Below are 12,775 nucleotides of genomic sequence, written 5' to 3'. Positions count from 1 at the left end.
TAATGACACGTGCTTGCAATTCCTTAAGCCCTGAATCTGGTTATTATAAAATATTTTTCTATAACAGTTCAACCAGAGAGAGAAAAGTAAAATGACAAATACACAAAGCATTCCACTTTCCAAATAAAATAAGGCATAATATGCATTTAAACAGAAAGCCTTTTATAATAAATAATCTCTTTTGCTTAAAAATCAAGAGTGTTTTATATAGCAATAAGAAATAACTGATGTCTAAAACCAGTTCCTCAGTAAAATGAATTTTAGGATAAATTTGTTTCTTTTGGACATAGTTGGGAGCTGAGTCTCCTCTCACTGAGGAGTAAAAGGAAAAAAACCAACCACACAGTAGGAGAATAAAAGCAATAGAATCTCCATGTGATCACGTAAAGAGATTTTCTGATGAATGTTACCTTCTGTGGGGAGGTCTTTGTAAGCTTCTGGATATTGTTGGAGTGAAGCCTGAAAACACAAATTCTGCTTTGAACTCACTGAATGTGCTATTAAATAGTGTATCAGAATGACAGATCTGATGAATAATGTTGCTGTTTAGATATTAAAGGCAAGAAAATACATAATAAATATTTTGAAATAACCACTGATATAATGAATTATATTAGTACCACTAAAAAAAAATATAATCTTGAAAAAAATCCCAGAAGTTCGAGATGAGTGTCTGAAGACTGACCAGAATATGTCAGAAAAAGTGAAAAATATAATCAGTTAACATTCTATACTACTTAAAATAATCCTGCTAAAACCAACTACACTGCAAATTTGGAAGAAATTTGGCATTTACAAGCACAGTGGTCAAAACACCTGTGGAAGATATGGATGTTGAGATGTGCTGGCCAAGTTCTAAAATTTGTCCTCTTGAGACAAAAGACCAAGGCAAAGAGCACTTTGGTCATTTCCTGGGCAACAGGGGGTAGTGCATTCAGGAGTTCTCTTCTGGTACAAAAATACTTTGTGGGCCCCACCTACCTTGGTGTTACTAAAAAAATTTTCCAAATATTGCAAAGACCCAAATATCTTGTGGCCCTAATGCCTTCAAACATATGCAGAGTGCAGCCTTGGATTGGCAAAGTGGAGCAGAAGGTGCAGTTGATGATAATCATGGAGAGTGGTCAGTGGCTAGCCATAGATAAAATGACTAACAGAAAGCACGGTCATCGAGAAACATTCCGAGTACGGTGGTTGACCATCACATACAGAAGCAGAAAATGATTACCAGGAATTATGCTACACAATATAAAACCCAAGCACTTTCCATAAAGGAAACAATTGAATTCCACTCATCCTGGGCAATAAATTGCAAATTTGGGCAGATGAAGGCCAATAACAGCTGCATATTGGACGCTTCAGAACTATTTCCAAAGCAACTGCAGAAGACCCTCCAAATTAACACACCATAGTGTTCCCAAACTTACTTTAAATTTCTGTTTAACTCATCGCTTTTAAGTAGGAAATAATCCTTCAGTGAGCATTCAGATAGTATGAAATAGTTACTCAGACTTTCAGCTAGAGGATGTAACCTGTGGTCATATAAGTATTTAATAGAGTGTGCTATTCAGAGTTGAATCAGCCTTGCTGCTTTCAACCACTGCTCCTGCATATGATTACAGGAACTCAGACAAAAAAAATCAAAGACTTGAGTTGTTTATAGTTCTCTGGAAAAAAAAAAAAAAAAAAAGAAAAAGGGATAAAGTATCTTCTTCAAGATGATTTACTTCCCCTGTGTTTTAAAATACTGTTAGGATGCACACCTCCATTTTTTCAATAGCTTTCTAGAATATTATACACAGATGCACTGAGTGTTTATAATTTCAGAAACCCAAACAGCACTAAACTTTACATTTCCTGTTAAGATTCTTCATCTGACACTTTTGCTTTGGGAAAGTTAGACTTAAAGGTCTAAAGATCATTATGTCATAAGCAAAAGAATTAGATACAAAGCTTGAGAAAAATCAATAAAATGCTAAGAAAAATCATTGTGTTCACAAGTATGGAATGCCAAATGACATTAATGACGTAATGAGTTTTAAATAATTTTTAACACATTCTCATCTTAAACACTGACACCTACTATTTTCATTATTGTTATTTATTATTACACAAATCAAACAAAGATATTGATTTATGTGGAACTCTTAACAGAATATCAAATCTAGGTTGGTAACTTACATTCACAGCTATTATAAAAGAGTATATGATGATGAAATCTAAATGATCCTATACAATACGAAATGTTCAAGGTGATTTTTTTTTTTGATAGAGAGAAAAGTACTTGTGATTGAAATGTATATTGCTCATTTCTGTCCAATGTTACCCTCACTGCAAACACACAATTCTGGCTGTACTACAAACAATCCTACCTATGACATACAAAAAAGAATAGGTCTGTCTATTCAATGGATTAGGATGTTTCTGGAAATGAAGAAATACCTCTACATGCCACACAATAATGAAATAAACTTCATTTTTTTTAAATGCTGAAGATACAGACCAATTCAGGTTTTCACTTTCTCTCATGCCTCACTAGTCACAAGTCATATAAAAACCATAAGTATACAGTAGTTTGGATGCATATGAACGAATGGAACAACTGACATGAGGTTTTCTGCATATTATTTTTCTGAAGAAAGGGTTATGGTCTTATGCCAACTGTCTGAATAAATCTAGTTCTGAGATGCATTCCTTTAATGTTTCCATGATTTAACTGTTTATTTTGAAAATAGGAAATCATTTATCACACAAGAATATCATCATTGCTTCAGAGATTCTCCACTAAAGTGCTGACCCAGTACATTTTTTTCTATAGCATGACACTGAGATTCCAATGCTACTGTGTTTTCACCCGTTCACAGAACTTTAACAGAAGGTAGTTCATACTCTTGATAAACATGGCAAAAACACTGTTGAAAACACGGTATCTTTCTGTAGTGCTACAGTTTGAGATAATGTAAACCAAATTGATTAAACATTATACAATATTCTATAATTAAACTGCCTACAGAGGAACACAGTAGGTGTATTTCTGCTTGTTTCAATAACATTAACATTGGCAAAAAAAACCAGTCAGAATATCTTACTTTTAAATAAAGATGCATTAATATTTCTATAGTAATATTTTCCATTATATGATATATATCTTATAATATATATTTGTACTCTTCACTGGAAAATACTTGAGTGTGATAACACAATAGATTTGTAAAAAAAAAAGAGGATCTGCCTAATCCCAAGGTAAAAGGAGTTCTAAAACAGTCTCCGAGACACCTGTCAAGTATAAGACTTTTTAATTCGTTTGCCATTTCACATGAATCCAAAAGTTTTTTGAAACAATACTTCATCTTTTTAAATATTCTCCCTTTCAATAATGACCAATGTAAGACTAAAACATTGAGTTGACTAAAATAAAACTTTCATTCTACATTAGTTGTCTTACTGAATTTAGTGAGATATTTAATTTTCTTTTGTGCAACAAAAATTTATTCATGTGTAAAAATCTAAAGATCTGGGTATGTACAGGTAAAATAAATAAATAAAAAGATTATGAGAAAGCATGGCTAAGCTAGGATACTGTGCCACAGAGGGTCTGACTCACACATTGTGACTGAGTGAAGCTCCCAGCAGCCACACGTAATGCCTGGCCTTAAAATTTGGAGGGAGAAAATTTGGTGGCAGGGATGCAGTGAGCAAAAGAAAGTGGAACAGTCTGAGCAGTCAGGGGATGATTACTGTGCTCTTAGATTAAGTAGTAACAGTGATAAAGCTAGAGAATAGGTTTTTCAATATTCCTCCTTTAAGTTAGTTCTAATTTAGTCCAACTGAAAGCTATGATGATGATGATGATTGTGATGATGATGATGACGACAACAACAACAACCATCAGTCATGTTACTTACAGTATAACTCTATCCTTATAAAGTCTTGAATTCCCAGGTTTTCTAAAAACACTCCTGAGGAAGCAGTAGTTTTAAAGAAAAATGAGACATCTGCAGTGATCTCTCCATGGAAGGTGGGGAAATGCAAGTAGGATGTCTCTGTGTTGAAGGATGCTGAATTCCAAAACGTTCCTAGTTGTCAAAAATGAAAAATTAAGTGATAGATACAGTGTTATCTAATATTGCCAGTATAAGTTTTATAACCGATTAAACAAACAAAAGTGCCCAAGTCTAGGAAAGGGTTGTGGAGTCTAACGTCCACAGAAGCCTTCTTAGTCTATAAAACAAAAAGTGGGGGTTCTTGGAGACACAGAAAAATGATTTAGCAAGAGTAATTGAGGTGCTCAGTTCAGACAACCAATAAACAATTAATGAGAAATAAAATGCCTGGCATCTCAGCTAGACAGTTCAGTTAGGGCCTGACGTATCCTTTTATGAAATAAACAAACACAGCAGCTTTGAATGAAGTACTATACCTACATTAGCTAGTATAAACTATAACTGTGACAGTCATTACGTATATTTCCCACATAACAAGGAAAAGAGTCTTGTTATTGTTGTAGTCCAGTGAATTTTTACCAGATATCACAAAGAAGATGGGATACGCCTGCTAGTAATTTCTGTGGAAGGAATTGAAAAAAAAAAAAAATTATGAAAGTATTTTCTCCTTTAGTTGACTGCAGCTTAGAAATTCATATGCGTTCTTACTTATATGAAAAATACAGTATAAGTCAGTGTGACTCAAAAAAAAGTTTACAAGATCAAACATAGATGTTTTGCTGGTTTGATTTTTCTTTAAGCTGTAAGAACAGAGGCCTAGTCCACAGCCCAGTGAAATAAAATCAAAGTTCATTCACTCGTTCCTCCTGACTTTTAGCAGAGTTTCAATCAGGTTCGGATCCCACACCTAGAAAAGCAGTGTGGCAGGATATCCGTACGTATTCTGGCAAAGGCTTGCTGCAACACTTGCCACTTGGGAGTGCTGCCAGCCATCACAAGTTAGAGCAGCCATCAGGACAACTTTCGCATGGTAGGGCAGAGCTGTGAACAGATGGCTTGGGCTGGGAGAGGGGAGCGGAGCTTTGCACCTCGCTCTCCTGCGCTGCCTGATGGGTTCCTCGGAGCTATCGTTCTGTGCAAAGTGCCGTCAGCCGAAGGCAGCGGCCTTACGTATTGGGATCAATTTTAAGCCTGTGTTCCTCAACTGTTTCAGGCCATGGCTCCCATGGAGCAAACTTCACCACGGCTATGACTCAAGTACATAACAGCTATTTAAAAAACAATGGGCTGGCTGTTACCAGTAATTCAAACACGATAGGAAGTTTAATACTAGTAATTTATACAAAATTGGTAAAACATTGCTAGTAATTAGAAGAGAGACAATAGCAGCAGTTACAGTCCAGTAGAGTAATGATACAATTAGCTTCATTGAAGCATTTGAATGATCTTTGTAAATCAGAATGGAGTCCTGGGGGGAGGGCAGGGATAGGAAGTTTTATTCCTCTTCTCTTAATATCGTGTCTTCTCTTCTCTAGCTGTTCTTTTTTGCAGCTCTGAAAATGGTGTGATTTATGAATGTTAAGCTACTGTATCAATAAAGTGGGTTAAATATAGGTCTAGTAAAAGTACATTACAAAATATCTTATGCTGTTGTACATCAAGGTGGGAAAATAATTTCTTCACTTTACAGTATCTGGCTCACAGTCTCCTGTTTAGTTTTCTGGAACTGCCAGACACCATGTAGTTAGGAAATCAATAATATTTAGCATTTTATCTGAGTAGTAAGACTGCAGTCTTACTATGAGTAAAAAAGGAAGATCCTGTTTGTTATAAATAAAACAGCAATGTATTTATATTGCAAAAATTACTTTAGTTTTTGGCATATATCAACTAATCTTACCAACTTGAAATTGTAATGTGAAAAAGGGACAAATGTGAACAAGACAGATAAATTAGCCATTTTAATGTTGCAAAGATAATAAAGGTGACTCTCGAAACAATTGTGCAATTGCAAATTGTAGCAATCTTCAAGTTTTTAATGAAAACTGAAATCTGTTTGTTATTTATATCAATTCTTATAGATATCCCTAAGTGTTGCATCATTCATTCTTTCAGTGTGGAACTCCAGCATGGATGGTGAGTGTTGAGGCACAGAAAATAAAGATCCTGTGTTGCCAAACAATATTTTCTGTACATTTTCTTTCACTGGTCTTCCCTCTCCCCCAAACAAAACAAATATCTAATTGACATGACACACAAAATACTACCCATCTCTTATGGACTGACATAGCTAAGGCACATTGTTGTTAACCTGGAGATGCTAGTTGTGTTCTCAAAGCAGCTGTAGTCTTTGTGAAGATGACATTTAATGTGCCTTCCATCTTTCCCATATTCTCCCTTTAGAGGGATTTTGTGAAACACTTAAAAGGTACCCAGAGAGTTTCCAACAGAGTGCTCTTCTTTGTACAAGCCAGCTTCTGGTCTCTGGTACATGGACAGGATCTTTGAAATTTCCTGGAATGTCACTGTGATCATAGTATAAATGCACAGTAGTAGTAATGTAGGAAGTTAACTGTGTAGAAAGCATGCTTATTGTAAATTGTAGATCCTATTAGCCCATCTGATCTAGGTGATTGGGTTATCTTATCTTAGCTAAACTACCAGTAGATGACCAGAATTTTGCCTGTTGTCTTTGGTCTGCTCCTCCTTATTTGATCTCTTAAACTGATCTTTAAATTATGTGATCATCTCTTATTTGTATCCTAATGGTTTTGTTTGTTTGTTTTGTTTGTTTGGTATTGTTTTGTTTTGGGGGGTGTGGGTGGGTGGTGATGGGAAGATTGCTTCACTTTATTCCTGTGCAAAACCAAGCAGGAAGTTCATCACTACCTATTACATGTTTTAGTTATATCTATTTCTTTCTATATATGCCAAATAATTCTGTCAGTTTTGCTACATGCAAGTATTACCCTTCATCCAGCACAGAGGAGGCCAAAATTAGTGAGAAGTGTGTAAATTGCTTCTTCTAAAGCTATCCTCCTAAGTTATGAAGTCTGACCAGCTGGCAACTGTTTGCCTCTGAGAATTTGTGGAGTTCAGCTGCTCCATCTGTATCACGACTTCCAGCTCTGCTACATTGCAGCTTATTATAAAATTCATGGATTAAAAGACCAGACGGGAAAACTGCGGTCGTCTAGTTCAACCTCTGATATGCCACAGAATGTACAAATTCCTTGAATCCATTCTTGTTTGAAAAAGAAGGAAAGAAAAATATTCAATCAATTCAATTTTAAATTGTCCATTTATGGAAAATTCACAAATACCCTTACTGTCAATTTTTTTATATATATATTTATGTATGCACACACACTCAGCCTGTTAGTTTAGCTTCAAATCCTGACCACGGGATTTTTTTCTGATTTTCTGTCCTGCTTTCAAGAACATTATTTGGAAGTTCTTACTCTATGAAACTCCATTTAAAGTGAGCATATCATCTCAGATTTTGTCTGAGATAAGCAAAGAGATTAAGCTTAAGAGGCTTTCACTAAAAATGCATCTCAACTTCTTTAAAGCAATCCATTAACCTCACATCCTTTTTGTATACTGTAAAACTGTGTGAAACACAGGCTTGTATTAAACCTCTTGATTATGCAGGAAGCAGTAAAGAGCATCAAAATAATGTTGATTAGACTGAGGTTAGGACAAAAATAAATTAATTTTGTAAAGCTAAATAAGAGGAAGAAGTGAACACTCAGTATACAGATACTTCTGTTATTAACAGTCAAAGACATGCCCTGATTTCTCAGGGTACTGCAGATAGGTGAAACAGATTTTTCTGGCTAAATGTAGAAATTTACTGTGCTGCTTTAATGAAGGTATCACCTATGAACAGTTAATACAGTTGGTCTCCAAAATTGTCTTATCTGAAGCTCACACTAGGGTTTTTTTGTGTTTAAATATCAAACTGAGTACTCACATTGAATGGATTATCTGCCTGTACTATGATTTTGCAGTTGAATTTTTACTTTTTTTTTTTTTTTAATTTAACCAGTTATGTGGCACTCCATCAAATATCTTACTAGACTCCAAGTATATCAACTCACCAGTATTGCCTTTACCAGTACTGAAATCCCTCAAAAGTTTGGCCAAATTTACCTTATATAATGATATTTTAACTTTACATTGCATTGCACTTTATATTATATTTTATTCAGTTAAGATCTAAATAATAAATTTTATTTCTTTGGCCAAGAATCAGGTCTGATGCTGAAAGATTACCCATTTATTAGACATATTTTTGGCACATTAGCTTTCCTTCAGTGTTCTGGATATATTTATATGTTCTAATACTTATTGGAACTTCATAGTAGTAAATCAGAGTATTTCCAGTCAATTCTTGCAAGGAAAAAAATAAAAAAGAAAAAACTTGAATGGTGTGGTTTTTTAAAAGTCTACCCATAGTAACTGACTCTTTCTATTAGAATTTAATCAATGTCTGGCTTTTTCTTGAATAATGAGATTCTTCTTTCTTTTTTATGAAAAATATAGTATTTCTATCTATTAATGGCCCAAAGATTTCTTTTGTTCTCATATGCTTCAAAATCTTTCCTTTTATCCTAGTCAGTTGACATAGGTTAATTTGAATCTTAACTTTCATTATATTTAGATATATTTTTCAATCTAATACCAGCAGTGCTGGCATATAATTTATTAGACATCTTGTATTATACAGCAGAACAGGGAATATAGAAATGAATCAGTAATATATTTTAAAGGTGACAGAAACGGGTGAGTGCTGCTTAGATGTATAGAGCTGAGAGACACCAAATCCTGTGGCCTAATTTCTCTAAATGACCATATTCCTCTAGAATATCTTTATTATTTTCATTGCACTTTGTCATCTTGGAAATATAGATAGTTAACTCTATCACAAATGCTGTGAAAAATCGTTAATATCTGAATGGATCTTTATACATATGAAGAACTATACTGGTTTTGCTTTGGCTAATATCTTTCTTATGTTACTCTTTCTGCTTTGTTCTAGCAAATATGGTTTGGTTTTCTGTCAGTAACATTGATTGAAGAGAGTCAATCCATAAAACCTAACATGAAGAAACCAAGTGCAGTATTGCAATGTTAAATAAAAGAGTGAAAATAAAAAATGTGCAATGAAGAATAGACAACTTCTGCCAGACTGCGTTTGAGTTATGATATATGACTTACAAGTACTTAATGAAGTAACTCTTACTTGGGATCTTAGTCAAGGGAGTGCACGGTTTATGACAATTCAATTCAACAAACTATTTATGGGTCTACTTTATTTTGCTATGGCATAAACAATTATTTTTATCTTTAAGTAGATGTCCTACAAGAAATAGATTATTGATGCAATGAGAATTTATGATCTTTTGGGTTTGAATCATTTAATGAAGTACTAAGTGTATCACAAATACAAGTAAACCTTCTCCCCTACATTTTTATATGATATGCCAGTGAATTATTCCGAAGAACTTATATCTGTCAGAAAGAAGAAAAAACATGTTTAATAAAATGATATCCTCTATAAAGTAGAATTTTATAATTTAGTTTTAGAGAGTGACAGAAGCAGAAATAAGCAATAATCTCTCTGGAGAGTACTCAAATAACACTTGTGAATCCAAGAATATCTATTTTTCCATGTTTGACAGCACTTCTGAGAAATGAGTATTTGCTACTAGACCTTTTTTTATTTTTCCACCTATCCAAAGGTGCAGAAGAAAATAAATGTCATTAATACTGCATTTAATTAGACCCTCATGGGTGTCTGCAACCTCAGATTACAAAAAATCTTAATATTGATCTGTTTAAAAGTGTTATTAATATGTTATTGCTGATTTTACAAGATAGTTTGGATCTACTTCATCGCTCTTGTCTAGTGTGAAATTTAACATGTAGAACTCAGGAACTCAAATCATGGCTTTTTACATTTTCTGGAAAACTAAACTTTAAAGAAAATTTTCATTATAAACCCCACTGTTTATAAGTAAAGACCGTTGCAAAAAAATCTAGTAAGTAACACACAGTCATTTCCAGTATAATGATTAAAATAATAGAATAGAATATTTATTGAAATATATATAATTATGTTTTCTATGAGAAAAGACATTAATATAATTTTAAACAATATAAATAATATCTCACTTGGTATATATTATATTATTATACTATACACATATAGGATAATATATTATGATAATGGTATAATATAGGTAATATATTATATGTGATTTGTGATATAAATTATGTGATACAGAATATATAAGGTATGATAATTTATATTTATATATTTTGTTATGTATTGTAATACATTAATATTTTACTGAACACCTTGCACTTTGTTTTTATCTCAAAATTCCATGATTTTACATTATTTTTTCCTTCAGAAATTCTGTATTGTTTTTGCAAATTTTACCCCCTACCTCCCTAGAAGCATCTCATCTCTTACTATCTTTGTCTTTATGATGTAACCGGCTAAAAAACCGTGCATTATTACTGCTCTTATTAAACAATTGAAGTGAATGTTCCCTTTCAAGTTTTTTGTTGTATTATTACCATTAACTGTTATATTCTGAAAGATCTTTTCACTGAGATTATTTTAGTCCCAAATTGCTTCTTTCCGAAGTCAAATTCTATAATGTTGTCTGACATTACAAAGATATTTCTCTGCCATTCAGATTCTGACTTCTTGTGCTTGTCCTCATGATATTTTAGACCTCTTTATTGCAGCTTGTCTAGAAATACTGTGATCATGTAGCATCAGTGCAAAATTTTGCAGCAAATCAATCACTCAGACTAAGCAAACATCAAATAAGTGCAGGGAGGTCAATGTGTGTCAGAACTGTCTGTATGTTTTAATGATTCACCTGGGGAAGCTAGTTGGCTTCCATGTTTTAAGATTTGTGATAACTGGGGTCAGGTTATGTAATTAATAGTAGTTGGGAACTTGGTGAGTAGTGAAATCGAAATTCTACCCACTTACTAGTGCTACACAAGCTGTAAATACTTCTGTTTCATTGCTGTCATTGTCCCCGGTTTCATTGTCCCTGACCACAACAGAGGCCTACTGCATCATAGACTCTACCAAGTATGGCCAGTCAATTGAAGGACGTGGGTATCGCCCTCTACTCAACACTTGTAAGACAACATCTACATACTGCCTTTAATTTCAGGCCCTCTAGTACAGGAAAAAAATACATTAATAAACAGGATAGAGTATGGGAAAGGCCACCACAATATTCAGGTCTGGCGCACTTTTCCTGCCCTTCATGCTGAGGGACCATGGCTGGTTCAGCCTGGAGAAGGGACAGTTTTGTGAGGGACTTGACAGCAGCCCTCAAAACCTAAGGGGAAATCATCAAGTAGACAGAGTCAGGTTCTTTGCATTGGTGTAAAGTGTGAGTATCAAAGACGTAAGTTGAAACAACAGAGTTTCAGGACTGATCTAAGTAAAAAAAAGAAATTCTCAATGGGGACAGTGAAGCAGTGGAGTAGGCTGCCCAGAGAAGGACTGCAGGCTCCATCCTTCGGGGCTTCAAGCCCCAATTTGACAAAACCCTGAGAGACCTGGTCTGAAATCACAGCTCATCCTGCTATAAGCAGAAGACATCCTTAAGTCCTTTCCACTCTGAGTTATACCATAACCCTATAACATAACCTGGTGATTTAACAGTTCTTTGACAGGTGGGATAAATGATCAGCTCACAATCGTATGTCAGACAAGTGGAAAGGAAGAACCCAACAGGATTTTTTGGTGTCTTATACATTTTCATAAGAAAATTAGAATGCACTGCTATAACACATCTGTTAACAAATCTTCCAGGCATAATTACCCTGACAAGTCACAGGAATGAAAGCAGAGATGACATAAAAATAAATACATGCTAATTTATATTTATTTATCTATGCAGTCTCCTGAGTAAGTTTAGAAGTACAGATCAGTACTTCTTTACTGGTATTCATTTCCTCTTATTCATAAAGGCTGAACAAATTTGAAAAACAAACACATCATATGATGAAGGAGGAAAATCACATAATGAATAAAAATAGCAATTTACAATTATTTGAAACAATAGTGAAGTTCATGAAAACTCATAGGGTAGCATTTGATGTAAAGAAATTAAATTTATTAAATATTTAACCCCTTACTCAGCTGTAGACAAAATCCTGCCAATTCAACTCTTCAGTTAAGATCTTTAGGATGATCTATGGCATTGTTTCTCCTGACTTGATTACAAACAGCAGCAGCCATAGATTTTTTTGTGATAGGTTACTATTGAACTTAAAACAAATTTGGGCTTTTTTGTCAATGAAGATGGAAATAATGAAATCAGAAATGTCATCACAAATCTTCACAAAGCTATCAGTTTTGCCAATTGTCTTATTGTCTTTAAATGATTTATTCACACGTGGTATTTTTCTGGTTACTACATAGGTTTTAAGGATGTACAAACTTTATGGTTTTAATTACTGTATAACTTTCTAAATTTTAAATTCTTATGTGGAATTGAAATTTTGCATAGATATGGCATAGACTGGATTGATCTCCCATAGTATAGTTTTCCTAGTTGCACAAATAGTCATAGGAGTTAATATGCATAAGGTTTGGTGATGAAGGCATGCGTATCTAGTGAAAGGTATGTTTCTCCCAAGATATGGTAACCAGTTATGAATTCCCCTTGATGTAATGCTTTATTCATAACTTAATTCAAGTTTCATTAAAATGCTGGATTTTGTACTCAGAATATCTGTTTGAAAACTATACTATTTCTGTCTTCACTATTGATTTGTGTCAT

At 34.0% G+C, this 12,775-nt stretch overlaps 1 protein-coding gene across 1 annotated transcript in view; it reads right to left on the bottom strand.

Annotated features, from left to right (window-relative positions):
* CNTNAP4 (contactin associated protein family member 4) overlaps positions 1-12,775 on the bottom strand; it is a 256,306-nt gene that overhangs the window by 24,854 nt on the left and 218,677 nt on the right. Inside the window, exon 16 of the mRNA XM_075740548.1 lies at positions 3,906-4,076. Within this exon, the coding sequence (XP_075596663.1) occupies positions 3,906-4,076 (171 nt within the window). The remainder of the gene's footprint in view (positions 1-3,905; positions 4,077-12,775) is intronic.

This window comes from Balearica regulorum, chromosome Z (genome assembly GCF_011004875.1).
Source record: "Balearica regulorum gibbericeps isolate bBalReg1 chromosome Z, bBalReg1.pri, whole genome shotgun sequence".
Classification (NCBI taxonomy): domain Eukaryota; kingdom Metazoa; phylum Chordata; class Aves; order Gruiformes; family Gruidae; genus Balearica; species Balearica regulorum.
The sequence above is the reverse complement of the archived record's forward strand: the minus strand, read 5'-3'. Positions and strand labels throughout refer to the sequence as shown.